Here is an 18,893-nt window from a genome sequence, read left to right on the forward strand (position 1 = left end):
TGGATTGATAAAAGGTTGATAACCCTTGATCCCATATCTAACTGGATGAGTGTGACTCCATGTGATGTGATGGGCAACAAAGATAAGACCATCTCCCTCTACCTTTCAGTCACTACTATGTCAGCTTCAGATTTATTAAATTAATCAATGTGAACATTATTAAACTCAGATCTGATAATCAGTTATTAAACATTGCAGAGCGTTGTTACAGTTTCTGTATGTGTTACGCAGGCACAGTGCTCACTGCAGGACAGCTGAGGAAATGGAAAAGAAAAGGTTATGGGAAATCACAAGACTGCCTCTGACTGATTGGACATTTTCTTCTTGGTTTTAAGTGTCTGAATAGCAGTTATGAAAGAGTGATAGTATAATTATTACGCCTTATCTAACCTGTTAAAGGCTATAATAAGTCAAAGGAGTGAATGAGAGTGAAATGATGCCGTGTGCAGGAGTCTTCACCTCTCTAAAAACAGCTCCTTATAAGGAGCAGAGGGGTAGACTTAGCCTGCCCTCTTTCCACAGCTACAGCTCCATCAGTTAATGAGGTCAGAGCCGGGGAAAGCCATAAGAGGTAAAATAATGACACACAGAGCTCTTTCCAGTGTTGGTTTACGGTTAAATGAAATATTAATATTAAGTGATTCGATCTATGCAGGCAAACTGGCTCCTCTAGAGGACAGAAACAGTCTTAATCAGAATGTGTGCAATGATGACGAGTGTGTAACTTCTTCAGTCACTGTATGTGTTTGAACAAAATCATGTCAAGTAAACTGAGCATAAAGTATAACACAAATGTCCATAGAGTAAATCATCTTTATTTTGAAAACCAGAGAAAGCGGGGAAAAGAAACCCAACAGTGATATTTTCAAACTGTTTTGCCAGTCAGGGAACTCCTATCATGGTTCCCTACGAAAAACCCTGATGATTGTCAGATTATTTTTCTTTTTTTTTTGCAATACTTCTGCATATTCTGTTTAAAAGAACAAAAAAAAAAAAAGTGTTGGCTCTTTCTTTGACCTCTCGGACTTCGACCTGCTACCTTAACACATACAACACCGAACATTCTCAAGTCAAGGTGAACATGTAGAAAGTAAATGCACACTGCTTAACGGGCTTAGCTGTGAGTCCAGTTTCCTGGAAAGGGGCTGAATCTGACTGGAACTCAGACAAAGAAAGACAGTTTGTCTGAAAATGCTGACATTAGAAAACAAGGATGTAAAAAGAAAAGTAGGAGGTTTAATAGAAAAGATCCGGAACAAATGATCCTAATTTATAAAAGGAAATATACATCTAAGGCATTGTCATTTCTCTGATTATCCCATAGTATTTATCAGGATTTAGCCCTAACCAATTAAGAAAAAAAACATTCATACTTCTGTTTTGTAGCCATCCTTTATTCTATCAATTTGTTTTCCCCAGAATAACCATCATCCAGGACTACTTTTTTTTTTTTTTTTTTTTTAAACCTTTGGAGTCGATCTCATTTAGAAAGAAGAGCCATTTAAGTGGACAATTACTCAATGCATGTCTGGGTAGTGCGTTAAATGTGTATGAAAGAAAAAACAATGTGAAACTTGAAAAACGCGTGGCAAACTCAATGTCCTGCTTCAATGATTCATGCAACAAAGTTTCATGTGTTCGAGCTACCAAACCCTCAATAGGCATCAAAAAACTGTGACCTGGGGTTTCTCCAGATGTGAACAGTCTTGGTGGTTTGTTTTGTTATTGGTAAACATTCAGATTCCCCCCCATCCCCCCCCCCAAAAAATGTCTCAATTAGCAAATAAGCCATTAGCTTCACAAGCTACAACTCCATCTCAGCTACAGCTGGAGGACTCTGATGACGGTTCAAATCCCTCTGGTGTTACAACCTGGATGGATGTGCAAACAACAAAAACCAACTAAAATACAATGATTATGTTTTTTTTCTCCTCATTAACTGGCAATATATTAAAAAATAACCTTTTTACCAAACGCTTTTTCACACATAAAATCCATTTCACTATCATCACATATCAGGTGTAAACAATGATGGTTCTGTTTTCTTAAATTAACCTAAAAAGAAGAAAATTAAACTGTTATTTCTATTCAAGAACCCTTCAAGAAACCAAACCCAAAAATACAACCTCTATCATTTTCCTGACACCTTCATGTTGTTATAAACTGTAATACTGCAGAGATTAAAAGAAAAATCTGTTCACTAAATGTAGCCCCAATTCTCTGTGAACCTGTGACTTTGACATTTTGAAAGCTGAACTCACCGAGAGAAGTATTGAACACAAGAAGACACCAGTTAAGAGCAAAACTTCATTTGAATGGAATAACCAGGGCGGAACAGAAATCTGATGTTAGCTCGACGCACTCAGAAGTAGCAGCATTATTTTATTTCAAGAACTTTCTGTCTGATGGTTAATGGTGTTTTTTGTTTTCCTGAGCTGCATGAATGATGATCAATCACTGCTGTAGAAGTTATGGCTTAACATACCCCAAAACATTATAGCTTGCATAAAATGGCACTTTACAAGTTCGACCCTAATGAAAATGTTGTAAGATTTAGAAGTATTAACCCGAAAAAGACACGTTGCATATGTTGCTATTTCATTATGAATAAGACTTCACTTATGGATCATAAGTGATGTATTATTCAAGGCTGAATGGGAAGGCAGTAATAACCGAACCAAATGACACGGATAGTACAAATAAACTTTTGAAAGCATTGTTTGCTTACAAACAGGTCCGGCTTTCTTTAGTAATAGTACAAAGCACAATAATTGATATCAAATAAGACTCACATTGATAAGTGTACTATGCTGTGCTGTTTTACTCCCTTTGTAAATCCGTCAGACTACGACCAACATTTAAGTTTTGTCTGGCTAAATGAAGTCTCAACAGAGTTTTTGTTATTAAAGAGCTAAGAAACCTTCTTGAAGAATAACACCAACATTTCAAAATGTCAAATTGTCACTTTTAAGAATTTAAAACTGTGTGCTGTGTGCAGGCCAACAACCAGAGATTCACAGCATACAATACTCCATACATGCAGTTCAGATGTGTCGGGTGGAGCTGGTTTGGATTATTTGTTACTTATTGTTGGCAAGGTGCAAATCTACACCTAAATGCCACTAAGATGAGTTACACTGACACAGTGAAGCTGCATGGATGTTTATCTTCTTCATGTGGATTGAAGTGATCAATAAATCACTGTCACACTGATTCTCCTGCTCTCTTCAAGCATTCCTCTGAGTGAAACCAAACTAACCCGAGACAAATCATAAAAAAACAAAAGTGAGACAAATGAAGTGTTCAAATGCATTGTGAAATAATCATGCATTGCAGGATTTGGCAGGAAATTATGAAAGGAAAATGTTTCATTAGAGCATCCTGAAAAGGACTTAAATGCCAAGGCTACGGTCGTCTTTAAGACCAACAAAAATATAAGGTGAGTGAGAGATAAAGCACCATGACTTCCATGTCTTAAAACCTCCTTCAATACTTGTATTCAATCCCCAGGCTCCACTTCACGATCCTCTCTCCTCCGGCTGACTGCAGCCTGACGCACATGAATCTTCTCTACTTCAGGTCTAGACATGCCAACAGGCAGGCAAGAGACAAACATGGCCATTATTCATTGTGTCCCTGTGTTGAGATGTTGACACACTGAGAAGTCTACACACTTCACCTCTGGAAGGGTTTGCGGACCTTCTTCCTCCTCCTTGGGGGTTTCCCACTTTCAGCCCATGTCTCACTTGACTCTGGCCGTTGACTCCCCGGCATGAAGAAATTGGTTGGGCCTGGGGGAGGAGAGAAGGGAGGGGAGAAGGGAGGCGCTCCAGCACCAGGTGGTTGGTGATGGGGTGGACCTGAGGGGAAGAAGCCCCCGTTGGCAGCCATGTCATTAGGAGGTGCTCCCTTGAAGATGCGGTTGAAGAAGTCCTGCAGATCTGCAGGGTTGGTGGGACCTGGAGATGGCTCTGAAGGTGCCCTGAAAGTTATAGTTGGAAAATGCAATCATCTGTTGTACTGGGTCACCAGTGAAATGTTGCTTTTATAGACGTTAATGTGGCAACAGCATGTAAGTGTAATCAATCCTGGCTCATTGTAAAGGCATTAGGGGGGGAAAATATTACTCTATCTTAAGATTAAGTATATCTTGGTATAAAATACAAACAGCTTATGTTTACTTTTCTGAACATAACATTTCATAAAAAAATGTATCTTCAATTTTTTTTTGTATTGTGTCCTTAGCTTTGTGACAGTAATTGAAAAATTCCATACTGCAATATTCACTCTAAAACTATCAATCTGTTTTTGGTTCAATATATAACAAGGCCAAATATAGGACTGACTTAGTCAGAGGAGGATGGAATCATTTACACTTCAAATATGTGAACAAAAGAATGACAACAGGAGGTCATCTGGTTGCCATAACAACCTGTTTCCACTTGAAGGGACATACCTGTTTCGTGTAGAGCTGCTGTTGTTTTTTGAACCAAAGGAGATGTGGTAGGGCACACGGTGTGTGTCAGGGGAGATGCTTATCCTTTGGCAGCCAGCCCACTCTGAAACATTACATCATCACAGTAGGTACATGACTGAGCTTTTCTTTGACCTGCGATTACACTCCATGAGCAGGAAGGAGGACACTGGAGATAAATGAACTCATGCAAACTACAGAATGAACAACCTGAATATAATCTGACATTCACCTGTTATATCATACACCTTGCCATCCATAAAGGCGAAGTATGTGATACGGAGGCCCAACATGCTGGACTCGGCCCACAGGTCCCCTTCCTCAGCGCTATGGCAATGGTTGCATTCAGCACAGAAACGGGCCTCTGCAGGTTCACGATCCATCTCAAACCGCCTGCACACAAACATGAGCCAAATCGGGACTGTGGTTAGGGTCTGCTACGTAACAGGATTCAGCTGCGTGTTTCACTGCAGTCTGAGCAGATGTTGTGCATTGGTTCAGTGTGTCATGCGGGTTGTGTAAGGACATACTTGTGTTTGCCTTCACACTTTGTGCACATCATGGTGTTCATGGCTTCCTTCAGGTCATCCTGCAGTTTAGTGAGAAACTCATTCATGGACTTGGAGAGCTCAGTTGCTGCCATGCGTTTCCTGAGTGGGAAGGAGCAGACTAGTTAGTGATATGTATATATATAACAAAACAGGCCTATGGCATGAAACACACTCCAAATCCCTGCACAATTACACTACACCGTCCAAGATTAACAGAATATGTTTAGAAGAAAAAGGTGTTAACCCTAAAACAGAAGAAACTTTCAGTCAATTTCTTTGTATCACTTTTTACAATTTAAAATTTTAGAAGAAATTACTTCATTTGAGGTTGACTTTGCTGTACAATTTAAAAATTGTATGACCCTACTCACAGCTCATACTCTCGTCGTGTCTCTGGGTTACTGACAATATCCCAGGCAGCCCTCAGTACTTTGAACGCCTCTCCAGCTCGTGGGTGTTTATTCTTGTCTGGATGCACCTGAGAGAGAAAGGACAAGGGAAAAGGTTGCATGAGTAAACCAGAAACAATCAGCCTCAGATGTTGTACATTAGTCATTAATTCAGGCATTTATCAGCTGTATTTTTCCCTCAGCCACAGGAGCTTTACACATACCTGGACAGCCAGCTGTCTGTATGCCTTCTTCAGCTCGGCTTCAGTGGCATGCACCTCCACACCTAAAACTGTAAAGGGGTCTAGCTCGTCTTCAGGTACCTCAGCTAAGGCCAACAATCTCTCCAGCTCCTGGCCTGGCTGACTTCTCCCCGCTCTGCCTGGTGATTCAGGACTCGAAAGCGGTACATGTCCATCCCTTCTAAACCTGCTGCGAACCCTCTCCAGCAGGGATAACACCCTCTTCCAAAACCTTGATTCCTGTAAAGCTGTCCAATACCGCTTTCCCCTCTCTCCAGTGAGCCGGACAAACACACCCTTTGCCCACTGGGAACTGAGAATAAACAAAACATAGAAAAGTCTCATACAAGATAAGGCAGCCGTTTTTACCCTATTTGCAGACCTCACAATTTTATCAGCCATGTCTGTTCCTGTGCTTGTTGTCCATTTCACAAACCGACTAGCATCCGCCTTCATTCCTGCTATATCCGTCATCTTTCCAACAAGCTGCTGCCCAAAGTTGTAAAGTTTTATACCTCCAGTCTCCACACCGACTCCACAGTTGTGAGTTAATGTGACAATAATCTCAATCATCATGTGGACGCAGGAGATACACCAGAAGCTCACAAACTCTGACAGCATGTCCTTGAAAGCCAAGAAGAGTTGGTTGCTTGTTCGTCGCCGAGCTCGGCTCTGCTGATGGTGGTGGTGATTGCGCCTGCGGGTCTGCTTGTGTCTTCCTCCACCTGACATGACTCTCTCTCGCTGAAATGAGGAAAAAGCACTTTGACTGCTCTGCTCTGAAAATGAGCTGGTGCTTCTTAGTTTAAATCTCCTTCCAGATCCTGTCCTCCAACCAGACTCCCCATTCATATGTTGCTCCTTTGCAGCTTCATCCTCTTCTTGATTTATAACATGCAAGTTCTCGTGATCTGCGCTGCTGTCATGATCAAACCCGTCTGAGGCCTCCTCAGTATCCTCTTTGGCCTCTGTAGATCCACAATACTCTGCTTCTGCAACTCCAGCGTCATCGGGAGTGGCTGCATTTGAGGTGTCCTGAGATTTGAGATAGGCTGTTTTATCCTCCTGCTCAAGGTCATCATCTCTGGCCTCACACTGGCTAGAGTTTGTCCCTGAAGTGGATCCTCCATCAGGGATCTCCTCCTCAGCATCCATCACTCCACCCACCTCCTGCAGAGCTGCCTCTTTTTCCATGTTCCTTACAGCTGTTTGATTGAGGTTTTGTGAAATGTCAATCTCATTGAAGAGAATATCCTAGATCCATAATCAGCAACATTTTCCCCAGGCTCTTATAAAAATGTGAGGCTGGGGATTCCTTAGGGCCAGTCTCAGGTCCATCATGTCAGCAGCTGCTTCCAGGTGTCAAAAGGTTTTTATTCTCCTTACATCATGTGTCGGGGGGTTACCTGAAAAAGTAAAACATAGAGTTTAAAATACCAGGGTAACACCCATAGTAAGTAGCTAGAATTTAAAAGGGAAGTTGTTTTATGTTTCATTATCAGCAGCCATTTATAGTACACAACTTGTATTAATACGTCACAGGAACTAAATCAGCTACTTTTTAATATATTCACATCTGTTACACAATGGTGGCAACATTTCAACACACTTACAGTGTCTCTTGCATACAGTGTATATAAAGCTGTACAGATTAAAGGATAGATGTGAAATAAAACATGCCAAAATAAAAAACTTAATAAATCTATACTGCTACTCTCAAAAGTGCAGAAGATTGGAAAGTGCAACCCAATTAACTGAGCGGTTAATCAACAGATATAGTATTGCCAAGTGAACAAATTTGATAAATACTGCCATAAATAAAAAAAAACATTGTCTCTTTCTTTTTTGTCTTTGGATCTTAATAAACTGATTATCTAAAGGCCTGGACTTTAATCTAGACAACATGAGACAGCAATACCTTTCATAACAGACACATTTACACGTGTTCTGAATTTCTAAGAGAAAAAAAAAATACAATGGATTTAGCGATCATGAAAATGTCATATTTTTACCTTTCACATGCTGCTACCTGTACTGTCAAGAGGAGTTCATCTGAAGCTATATGTTCCACCATGACTGCATATCAAAACAAGCTGAATAAAGGAATGGGCTGAGAACAAATTAGTAATGCAATTCATTAATGATTAACTTACATTTACTGCACATGCATGTCCTTATGTGTCTAGTCTTTTTAAAGTACGCAATAGTTAAATGAGATTACAAAACTCACTTTGATAAAGGACGTACAGCAACATAGTTCACATTCAATAACATAGCTTTGTTGTTGTATGGCTCAGTCTGATAAACAGGGACAAAGTGGATCTCAACGCGGACTGATCTTCAGGACACCAACAAAAAGCGACCAACACAAACACAGAAAAGCACCATCCTTGTCCGTTTCACAGCTAAACAGAGTACTTGAGATGTAAACACTGACAAAACCAGATGTTTTAAGGCGGCTAATGCTAGCTGACAGCAAGTGTGTTAGCATGAGGAAGCAGCCAACAGAATGACAGACAGGCGCTACAGGGACTAAAATTAGCTCTCCAAAAGAAAGCTCACCTCGCAATAGTCGACTGAATAAGGTCTTACACCAAAACTATGACACAGCACATCAACTGTAAACATATTCCAACTGCAAACAACCAAATGAGTAGTCAAGTTAGCTGAAAGCTGTAGTTAGCTGGTCATGCTAAGGTTAGTATAGACGGCAGTCTCTCCTTCCTGTGGGCTTTCACGACTAACCTAATGCATGTTTTTACCAGCCGACGATTTAAGTAAAGCATTAGAATTAATCTGCATTTTGCATTTAAACAAACTAGATGCCATTTATACCTCTCAGATAATTGTGTAACCTTATTTGTTCACAGACAGCCAAGTGCCCGTGTTGTTTTTTTTAGCCACTTCTTCTTCTTCTTCTTCGTCTTCTTCTTCTTCTACTGCTGCTTCTTTTCTTCTTCTTCCTCTTTGGGTTTTTCCTGCAGTCAAGATGCCTTGCAGTGCATTGCGCCTCTCCCAGGCCAGTCTTGGTAGTACTTCAAAGTGCTTCAATTTGTAGACAAAGTAATCCTATTGATATATAATATGTACACCCAGAGAGGGAACACATTACCTATATGTATCACCTTCTTACATTTATACAACATTATTTTTCGTTTTTTTCCCAATACTCCCTCATCAAAGTGTACTCCTTTTCTTGATATCAAATATAACATATTTAGATTCTAAAACAAAGATACGTTTCAATGTATGGAGTAAAATTATTGAATTGAGAGAGAACCTTACATTGCTTTGTAAAAATTCGACAATTCAAATCTATTTAAGTGAAGAAAACATTTGCTAAGCAGGCTATAAATCACAAGAACCATGCTCTAGTTGATTGGCTTTAATTAGTCGACTTTAATATAAAGTTGCCCAGTATAATTTCTTTCTCTTTTCTCTGTTACAGGAGTATGAGAAGGATGTGTAACTGTATGTATTTAAGTACCAAAGTACATTACCATATTGTAATTTTTACTCATATTATTTATTTTTATTTTCCTTGTAAAAAGGACTGGTTTATGAGTTGTTTAATTCTTAATGCACATTATTGTTATTTGCATAGGTCAAAGTGAAAAGAAGGAATGCCTCTACATGCCTCTTCTTTGTTTTTCGCGAAATGTTCAAAAGAAAACATTGAATAGCCCTACTCCCACCCACTGATTTGAATGTAAAGCAGGACTAACAATTGGTAATGTATTTCCCTTAATACAGCAATAATTGTATAATCGTGTGAAACTCTATGCAATACAAATCTGCATTATTCCCCTTTTTTCAACTCGGGCTCTCTATCCAATCCCTACCCCTCAAGAGGATTCTTTATTGTCAAAAGTGTCTGTATCAACCTTTTTTCATGTGATTTTGTCAAAGTCACATAGTTTGAGTAATGATGATTCTTAATTTTATAATAGGTTACATTCAACAAGCAGGGTCTAATAATCAGTTCAAATAAGGAAAAAGTGGCATATAAATACCACGCATGCAGTCATTAGTGTGGTTGTTGGCGTAAGCCTATGGCACAATGATTATTTTAAAACACAAAAGTATTGAATATTGTTTTGTTCACTAGTGAAAATATCATCAGGAACCCAAATTAAAGATGCACACGGATGTCTATTGTGTGATTCATATAGGCCTTTAAGTGCACACCATGTAAAAAAAAATTGTATAGGCTATAAAAAAAAGGTCTCAGATATTGAATGTGCTTGGGCAGAGATGTTGAGATTTTAAAGTATTTAATGTCCAGACAAAACTCCAAATCGGCTGATTTTTGGTGATTTGAGCTTTTTGAACTGTGCCTTTAAGTTTACAAATGCTGTGAAATCAGCACTAAAAAAAAGCAGATGTAGGCTATAATGAACGACCGACCACCTCCTATCTATTTAAAAAGGCATAGCAATCATTTCCACTTGTGTCACATCTGTTAAGCTCTGTTTCAGACATATTGTCGGTGTGCAGACTAGCCTATTTCTTAAGTGGTCTTTGACAAGGCAAAAGTGTGGGAACCCCCCCCAAAGCCTCTGCATAAAAGACTAATCTTAGAGACGCAGAGGGTAAACTTCAAGCCCCCACCAATACCACCACCACCACCCACATCTCCAATTTGAAAGCCGCCTCTCTACCGGGAGAGGAAGGCTCTTTTTCGGTCAGATGGCGTGCTGCAGTCCGCCCCCGTCATTCTCCAGCCCACACAGACAGGGCAGCCAGCAACCAATACGGTGCGCCGGAGGAGGATTTCTGCCAGTGATTTCAGACGAGCTACGATACGCAAAGGGGATCTACTACGCCACTTTGAGCAGGGGAAGCTTTCGGAAAAGGCAACAGGGTAAGAAACGATTAAGAAACCCACTGTGATGTGTTTTTAGAGGGCGATTTTCTGCTCACATCTGGCTCAGGATTATGTGTGCTCGTCTTCAGTCGATGCCTTTATCTGAAAGAACACACAACAATAATCAAAGTGTTTGTACTTTAGTGGAGTCTGGATGTTACGTACGTTTGTCTGTTTGTCTTTTTGTCCGACATTAGTTTTTATTTCTTGATTAGTTTCACTCCGCGAGCACCGACCTATGCTGTGACATCGCGTGGCTGGAGACACCTTTCAGTGATTACGCAGGTCCCCTCTGTACCCATTCGCCTACCTGACCTCGAAAAGGTAAGACATGGTTTTGTATACTCATACATCAAAGTCAAAATTGCTTCAATGGGAAGAATGTTTAAAAGGGACAAAATATTAAGTATGCTATATGAGGAACTTTTCTGCTTGAAGGCATGCCTACATTTCCTACATGCATCTCTTTGTTTAATTGTGCTTCATCAATATAGAAGAATGTGGACAAGGTGTAGACAGCAGGCTTAGGTGTTGTCCAGATTTAAAAATATTTCCTTGTATTAATAATCGGGAAGGATTCCCCACCTGCAATCTCATGTGTTTTCTTTCTCCCTCCTAAACTTTCTAGAGCTTTGTGTCATGTCTTTGCCACGCACACTTGGGGAGCTGCAGCTGTATCGGGTGCTGCAGAGGGCCAACCTGCTAGCCTATTATGAAACCTTCATCCAACAGGGCGGTGACGATGTGCAGCAGCTCTGCGAGGCGGCAGAGGAGGAGTTCCTGGAGATCATGGCACTAGTTGGCATGGCCACCAAGCCACTTCATGTGCGTAGGCTGCAAAAGGCCCTCAGAGACTGGGCTGCCAACCCTGCCCTCTTCAGCCAGCCCGTCTCTAATGTTCCTCTGGGGGGCATCCCACTGTTCAAAGTGGAAGGGACAGGAAGTGGACCAGCAGGCGGGCCCAGGAAGTCTGTGAGCAATGGGCAGCCCGGGTCTCCGTGTGAGAGGGAGGACCGGGCTTGTCTTACTCCAATGCACAGTGGCAGCCCAAGAAGCCCCTGCTCCCAGGCGTCCCCACAGCCACCAGACACACACTACAGAGAAAAACTGTCCCCCATGGATCCACACTGGCTCAGCCCAGAGCCTGATGGGAACTACAGCTTGGCTTCTGCCTCTGGAGTAGAGGAGGAGCCGCCTAGCCCACAGTGTCCCCTGGGTCCCTGCATATCTCCAATCCCCTCTGCATCTTTCAACTCGACAGCCCTGTCAGCCTGGCCCGGAGGACAGTTGGATGGAGAGACTGCAAGGGCGGTGGTGGAGAGTGTGGATAGGCTTCTCAGGACACTGCCAAGGTCAGATCCTACAGAGGTGAAGACTCTGCTCCGGATGAACAAGAAGATGGCAAAAACTGTGGGTCACATCTTCAAAATGGGCTCCCAGGATGTCAACAAAGAAGAAGAAATTAGGAAGTACAGTCTCATCTACGGACGCTTTGACTCCAAGAGGAGAGAAGGGAAGCAGCTTACACATCATGAGGTAAAAGCACCAAAGACAAGAACAAAGATCAGGCATGAGTATACATAATTTACATAAAGTCTGCAATGTCTTTATTGTATTACCCCTCCTTTACTCAGAGCTTTTCCTCCGCAGTTAATCATCAATGAAGCTGCAGCCCAGTTCTGTATGCGCGACAATGCCCTACTGCTGAGACGGGTGGAGCTCTTTTCTTTGGCTCGGCAGGTGGCAAGAAAATGTGCTTACACCTCCACACTCAAGCATGCAAGGTAGGGGAGCCATCCATAACTCAGAGTGATCGCATCACCAGAAACCAGCACCTGCTGTGTCTTGATTGCTCTCCCATCTCATGAGAAACATCTGTCCATAGAGAAGCATCATGTTATAATAAGCCACATGTAAGATAAATGCAATCATTTCAGAGTGCTTGTTGCATATATCACATTCTACACCTAGTCTTTTATATGAATCCTCTTGCCTCAAACTCTTTTATTTTCTTAATGAACCGGGCTCAGATCACAGCTGGCATCAAGCTCTTTCCTCTGTGGCCGTAGTATTCTGATCTAACATCAGACTCACACAACTCAGAAATAGCCTGAATGTTTGTCAAGGTACTAAAAATATCTTCATGTAATTACTAATAGAGTAAATGTCACCAGTTTCTAATCAAAATGTTCCTTTAAAATATATTTTTTTAATTAATGTCTTTGAGATTAATCAACACTTAGACAAATGTTAAATTACCAGAGTTTACAAGGCTGTACAAGGCTTCATTGGCAGTCCCATTGCCAGATGAGGTTTGACTTCTCAGAATGAAATATAACAAAATATATTCAATGGTAAAAATAAAATAAATGAGAGAAACACAGCACAATCAAAAATATTTACTGAAGCCAAAAATACTTTTTTCTAAAATGTATGACTGTTACTCCTGCCATAAAAAAAAAAAAATATATTATTATGAGAAAACGCAAAGTCAAATAATTCATAAATAAATCCGACCAAATACATACATTTCCCACATGGCATTCAGAAAACATTACATATTTGGACATAAATAATTGTAAGAAATCCATTGTTTATTGGGCATCTATAGTAAAAAAAAAAAAAAATACAGATCAATTAGGCTAAATAAAAGTTGTATTCTTGTCAGTCACTGCAATAAATACAAAAACATACAACACATCATAAATTAAAATCTTAAATTATTGCCCATTATTTCTAACTACTTAAAAAAAACTTTTGCAGACCCTGAGCCAGGATTTATTATTTTAAAATTCCTTATTTGCAAGCTCAAACATGGACTCTGATGTTAAATTGACTGTTTGTTTTCCTCCTGCAGGACAAATGCAGATGAGAACAACGTCCTGCTCCTGAAGAGAGCGAAACATGAGGTGATTTCTCTCACCAGCAGGGACTTCTTATTGATGAATGTGTGATTCTAACACCTGACCTTATGTGTAAACATAGCTAAAGTTCAGGTCACTTGTAAGTTATGTGAAGTGGTTCATCACTGAAATGACAATGATGTGTTTTAGGTCATTGTGCCTGAGAGTGTGTCATCTCTCCTCGGAGTGGACGGCTCAGAGGGCATGACCCAGAGGGCAGATGATGACAGCTTATCCACAGAAAGCCTCGACAGTGTCTCACATGGTAAAACACTTCAGATCTTTGTGTCTATAAGACCTTACCGTTTCAAAACACCATTTACACCCAGTTCTGTCTGTCCATTTCAGACATCGGCTCCCAGTGCAACCAGTCTCCGTCCCCCAGGCCCCACTCCGATACCTCTAACCCTGCCAACTGGAGTCGCCATCTCATACAACAAACGCTAATGGATGAAGGGCTGCGATTGGCACGGTTGGTGTCACATGATCGGGCTGGCAAGCTCATCATAGGATCAGAAGGAACTCACTCTACAGGTGACTTTTCCAATAATGACTTAATAATATGTGCTCAATAATAGACACAAAATAAAAGTCTATTTTAAAATGTTGCACATTTTTGTTTTGGTTAGAAGAACATTTCATTTTTTTCCCCCAAAATATTTAAATTTTCTGTCTGAGTTAGCTGAAAATGCTGATACCAGTCTCCGTTTTGAACTGTAGATATAGACTCGTAGCCAGCACCTGCTAATGTGGCCTGTGCAATGGTTAAACAATACTCTTATTAGCATCTGTAAACTCACATATTTAGGGTTGGTTTTTTGTATGTTTTTTTTTTTTTTTCTTTGTGAAAAAAAATAAATTGAAAAAACTATTTGCACAGGAGTATGTGCTGGACTATTTTCTGTCTGGAAGCTGCTTTTCACTTCTGTGAGTATTCAACAAACAAGTTATAATGTGTTAATCATGGAGCTTTAGAGGTGCTGGTGTTGTGATTGTCTTAGTTTCAGATGGAAACAGGCTAGCAGTTTCCCTCTGCTTCAAGTCTTTCTGCTAAGCTAACCAACTGCTGACGTTAAGATTTTTCAACAAACAAACATTAGAGTGGTGTCAATCTCCTCCTCTCCTTCTTACCAACAAAGAAGATATCCATATGTCCCAAAATATCTAACAAATTATTAACATTTAAATGATAGGTGGTAATCAAAAGAGATGAGGTTGATGTCTGGGGACAGACAGAGACTCCCTAACCTCTCCTAACAATAAAAACTTCATAGCTCTCGAGTTTGAACTCTAGTGAGTCAGACTCAGTGACGCCGCCCACCATGCAAAGCTGAACTTCACCAGACTGCAAATTAGAGACGAGAGAAGTTAGCAGGGGAAGCAGAAGGAGGTGGAGAGCGATATATGGAGAGGAAAGGAGTGCAAGAGGGAGGGTTGAGAAGAAGAGGAGGAGGGGGGTGTTACACTGTTACAGCACTTCCTCAATGCCCTGTTAGCGTAGCATTTTTTTATTATTCATCACAGCTTCTCACAAGAAAGAACAAAAAGGGAGTCATCTGAGCAAGTTAGTCGTTCTGGGCTGTGATAGCAAGCCAGAGAGATGAAGCGAGAAGGAAGCCAGCAAAGACATGAGGGGGCGGGGAGGAGGGGGGGGGGGGGGCATAGGAAGTACTCTGTGGGCGGCAGAATCGGAGCCCCCCCTCTCAGCTCTGACTGACGTCAGAGTGTGTTAGGTGTGTGGGCTGAAGGGCGGGATGGATGGGGCGTGGGGGCGAGAGAGTGGGAGGTAATTGGAGGGGTGTTGCATTGACTCACCAAGCGACAGTGTACAAAAATAAAAACCTGTGGGCAGGGAAATGGCACAGTCTTTTTTCTACATCTTCTCCCTCCGTCGAAAGGACTGTGGAAACAACAAAAAATGACATATGTTTCATCTCTGACGTTGATCTCCATCACTTTGTTTTTTTTCTCTCTCACTCAACCAAGTTTCCCTCGTCTCATTAATCAGAACTTTCTCTCACTTCCTGTCTACGTCACCGTTTTGTGCCATATCTCAACCTCCTCTGGTTAATAAAAAAGCACATGTGACAAATCTTACCACTTGTATCTCTCCATGTATGTTGCTGAATATGCGCTATCACATTTTTCTTTAACACAAAGACATCATGTTTTATTACAGTATGCCTCTGTTAACACAAATGGACACCAAGGATTCCTTGATAAGCAATAAATAAATGAATAGTAATTCAACAAATTGATATTTTTTGACTCTTTAAGTACTACTTATTTACACGGGAATCTATATTCTGTCTGGCAAGCAAATGAATCCTCATCACAGGTGACTGTCTTTGTAAAAATACACAATGAATATCAACATTTGATTTATTTGATGTGTCTTGTTCACTCGCTTGGTTGACTTAATCAGATATTAAACAGCTTGGATTTGTCATGATGACTTCACTCCATGTGGGAGAGTTTCTTGCTGAATTCCCCAAACTATTTTTTCAAAGGTCAAAACTGTTGTTTTTTCTTGATTACTGTGACTTAACTCATATTCATCCTTTGGCTTTGCTGTCTGATCTTCCAGAGCTGTGCATTTTGCATTCATAATATTAAGTAAATTAATTAAACTCAAAGTGTCTTTTACATTTAAAGTTGACAGCTCATGGTAGATGTTTTGGGTGTTACAGACATTTAGATTAATTCATGACCTAAAATGCCACAGTCTTGAGGCTTCACTGGTTCTTTAGGATTTGTTATTAAAGGAGCTACTGAGTAAAATGTCCAATCATCCTTAAATGTGACTTTTCTCCACAGACCTTGAGGTTAAAGTGGAGAGGCGGAGCTCGATAACAGCGTGTAGGAGCGGTAGTCCCTGCATCACAAAAGAAGACTCTAATCACCGAGGGAAATGAAATCGTCAAGAAACTTGTGCTCTCTTCATGCCAATGAACACCATCAGTACGCAATTTGGGCTGTTACTGGGCAGGTTTTCCGTGTATACCTGCATCACTTACATCTGGACTCTTATTTATTTAAAAAATCATTACGGTAAATTTCAGAATTTATGGCTGACTGGTTAATTCATAAAACTTTAGTGATTACCAAGCACTGATTCATAATGTTTGGTTAGACAATTTATCCAGTAAAAATTTAGAGGAGATATTTTTTACATTTTTCTAAATACACAGACAACATGTACCCAAGGTTTTATCAGAAGAAAATGAAAAAACATTTTTTTTTTTTTTCAAAGGGCCATTTGTTGAAAGTGAATTTGGCTCTACACAGCAGGGGGCACTGCAACTTCGGAAATTAACTATCATAACTCACTTCAGTTACTTACTGTAGTTATGTAAAGTAAGTTTGGTTTTGTTGGAACCTTTTCTATTCTTTTTTTTTAGTCAGTGCCCAGATAAAAGCAGTGTAATAACATCCTGAAGCAGCTCCTCACTCTCAGGAACAAATGGATGAACTGATCTGATCTTGAAGAGTTTGATATTCATTATGGTTCAAAGCTAAAGAAAACTAAAGTCAATGCGGACTGGTAAAGCAGATTTAAGGAGACATGCTGAGGTTTATGAGATATAACGCCATGGGACTTATTGAACCCCTCTCTGACATCTTTCTGTTATCATGTTTTTCAAAAGCAGCTGGTGTGGCGTTTGTAAGAGATGAGCCTTTTCATTTTCTTAAATGATGTGAAAATCTATTGAGAACACCTTTTTGATACTCAACAGCATGAAATAAGAAAAGTGATGCTTAGTGGAGTTTATTTCTCAGTTGCCTCTTGCAGCATTGACATCAGGTTTCTGGCTCAGTGGCAGTGTTTAAATCAAGGACACTTTGACAAGGAGGTCATGCTCTTCCCTCTCAATGTTTACATTTTCTTCTTTTTTTTTGCAAAGAAACACCATTATTCAGCATTAGGGGAAAATGCTTTCCAAATTTCAAGAAATGATTTTCAAAGAAACCTTCTGAAAATCTGTAAGTATAGATTTTTAAAATGTAGTTTGTCACTGGGATGATTTATTTTTAATAATTAACTATAGGTAACCCTTTTATGAATCACATTATTAGACAGTTATTCTGACCTGGCAAATTAGGGGGAATAATCTTTCAAATTGAAGACAAAAACATGCAAAGGTTCACAAAATTAAGTCATGGGCCAGAATAGTTTCAAAAGTTGCACACTGACTTCATCCAATGACACATTTCTTGTTAAATATGGTTAAAAATGTTGTGATTTTGGTATACTTAATAAGTATATCAGTGAGGTAGCTTGCTGTGCATCACTCACACATGCCTGTCACTTGAGCATTAGTAACCTACTCAGTTTATGTTGCAAAAAAGATTATTTATTTTGTTACATCTCAATAAATGTTATTTTATTTCTTAAAGTCACTGTGTGTTGCATTTATTTTCCACAAGAATTTATTTTTTCTTGGATGTTCTCTGATGTGTGGAAGCTGCGTCACAAAACTAGCAACACCTCTGCTGTCGTCTTGTTTATAAGCACTGACACTCCGCACAGAGGCATGACTCACCTGTACCAGTGCTGACACACACACACACACACACACACACACACACACACACACACACACACACACACACACACACACACACACACACACACACACACACACACACACACACACACACACACACACACACACACACACACACACACACACACACACACACACACACACACACACACACACACACACACAAAATCAGAATTCAGTTTTAAAGTTGAAAACGATCAATAACATAGTTAATCTCACAGCAGTTTCAGTTTGTTCACATAATTAACATAGGCTACAGTCTGTTTGAATACCAGACCCAGTTTCATGAATTAACAATTACCTGCAAAGCTAATGACACTCAAACCAGCCACAGTTTTGTTTTTGTTTACCAGCTTATCACTGATAAGCTAATATTCGATTGCTAACAAGCTAAAATAAGCTAAGCTAGTAAACATTATACGTACATCAGCATGTTAATATTATCCTAGGGACTGGGCTAGCTGACATTAGGATTCAGCTCAAAGCACTGCTGTCTGTATGTTGCTAACATGGCTACACTGTAGACATTGCTGTCATTAAATTACACTTAAAGAGTGCGAGAGGTGACATGGATGTCTGTTTTTTTACAAATCTGAGCAATTGTTTTCATTTCAGAGCTTCCCGATTGATGACAAAGTAAAACTGGATACTGAAAATCCGGTGACACAACGGACCTTATGGGTTAAAACAAATAACCCCTTAGCTACTGCTAACCTTAGCATTTAGCCACGTCCTAGTTAAGTTAACATTCATGTTTGAGCCTAAAGTAAAACTAGTAGCTAACTAAAGTAGCTTTTACCTTTTTTAATATGTAGAAACAATACATCTAAGTCTTTTTTCTCTAATGGGATTTTTTGATCTGCAGTTAGTTTGACAACATCATCAATCAGCAGTACACC

The 18,893-nt window shown here is 40.1% G+C and overlaps 2 protein-coding genes across 7 annotated transcripts; one reads left to right on the forward strand and one right to left on the reverse strand.

Annotated features, from left to right (window-relative positions):
- Positions 1–795: 795 nt before the first annotated feature.
- On the reverse strand, positions 796–8,620 carry dnajc14 (DnaJ (Hsp40) homolog, subfamily C, member 14). 4 transcript variants are annotated; one of them, XM_020642476.3, is made up of 8 exons: positions 8,492–8,601; positions 7,669–7,766; positions 5,639–7,062; positions 5,397–5,503; positions 5,005–5,124; positions 4,707–4,867; positions 4,457–4,559; positions 796–3,982 (listed from the first exon to the last, which is right to left on the reverse strand). In XM_020642476.3, the coding sequence occupies exons 3-8, from the start codon at positions 6,848–6,850 to the stop codon at positions 3,676–3,678; spliced, it is 2,010 nt and encodes a 669-aa protein (XP_020498132.2). In that variant the 5' UTR covers positions 6,851–7,062; positions 7,669–7,766; positions 8,492–8,601; the 3' UTR covers positions 796–3,675. The 4 variants fall into 4 exon arrangements, with proteins under 4 accessions (XP_020498132.2, XP_020498135.2, XP_020498134.2 ...); XM_020642479.3 differs by having other exon boundaries at positions 7,669–7,732; positions 8,492–8,528; XM_020642478.3 differs by lacking the exon at positions 7,669–7,766 and having other exon boundaries at positions 8,492–8,620.
- Positions 8,621–10,268: 1,648 nt separating this feature from the next.
- nab2 (NGFI-A binding protein 2 (EGR1 binding protein 2)) lies at positions 10,269–17,823 on the forward strand. Of its 3 annotated transcripts, none has more exons than XM_065954886.1 (8): positions 10,269–10,520; positions 10,721–10,847; positions 11,152–12,059; positions 12,174–12,307; positions 13,381–13,432; positions 13,577–13,691; positions 13,775–13,960; positions 16,244–17,823. In XM_065954886.1, exons 3-8 carry the CDS (start codon positions 11,163–11,165, stop codon positions 16,339–16,341), a joined length of 1,482 nt encoding a protein of 493 aa, XP_065810958.1. In that variant the 5' UTR covers positions 10,269–10,520; positions 10,721–10,847; positions 11,152–11,162; the 3' UTR covers positions 16,342–17,823. The 3 variants fall into 3 exon arrangements, with proteins under 3 accessions (XP_065810958.1, XP_020498128.1, XP_065810957.1); XM_020642472.3 differs by having other exon boundaries at positions 10,739–10,847; XM_065954885.1 differs by lacking the exon at positions 10,269–10,520 and having other exon boundaries at positions 10,528–10,847.
- The last annotated feature ends 1,070 nt before the right edge of the window (positions 17,824–18,893 follow it).

The sequence above is a fragment of the Labrus bergylta genome, chromosome 5 (assembly GCF_963930695.1).
Source record: "Labrus bergylta chromosome 5, fLabBer1.1, whole genome shotgun sequence".
NCBI lineage: Eukaryota > Metazoa > Chordata > Actinopteri > Labriformes > Labridae > Labrus > Labrus bergylta.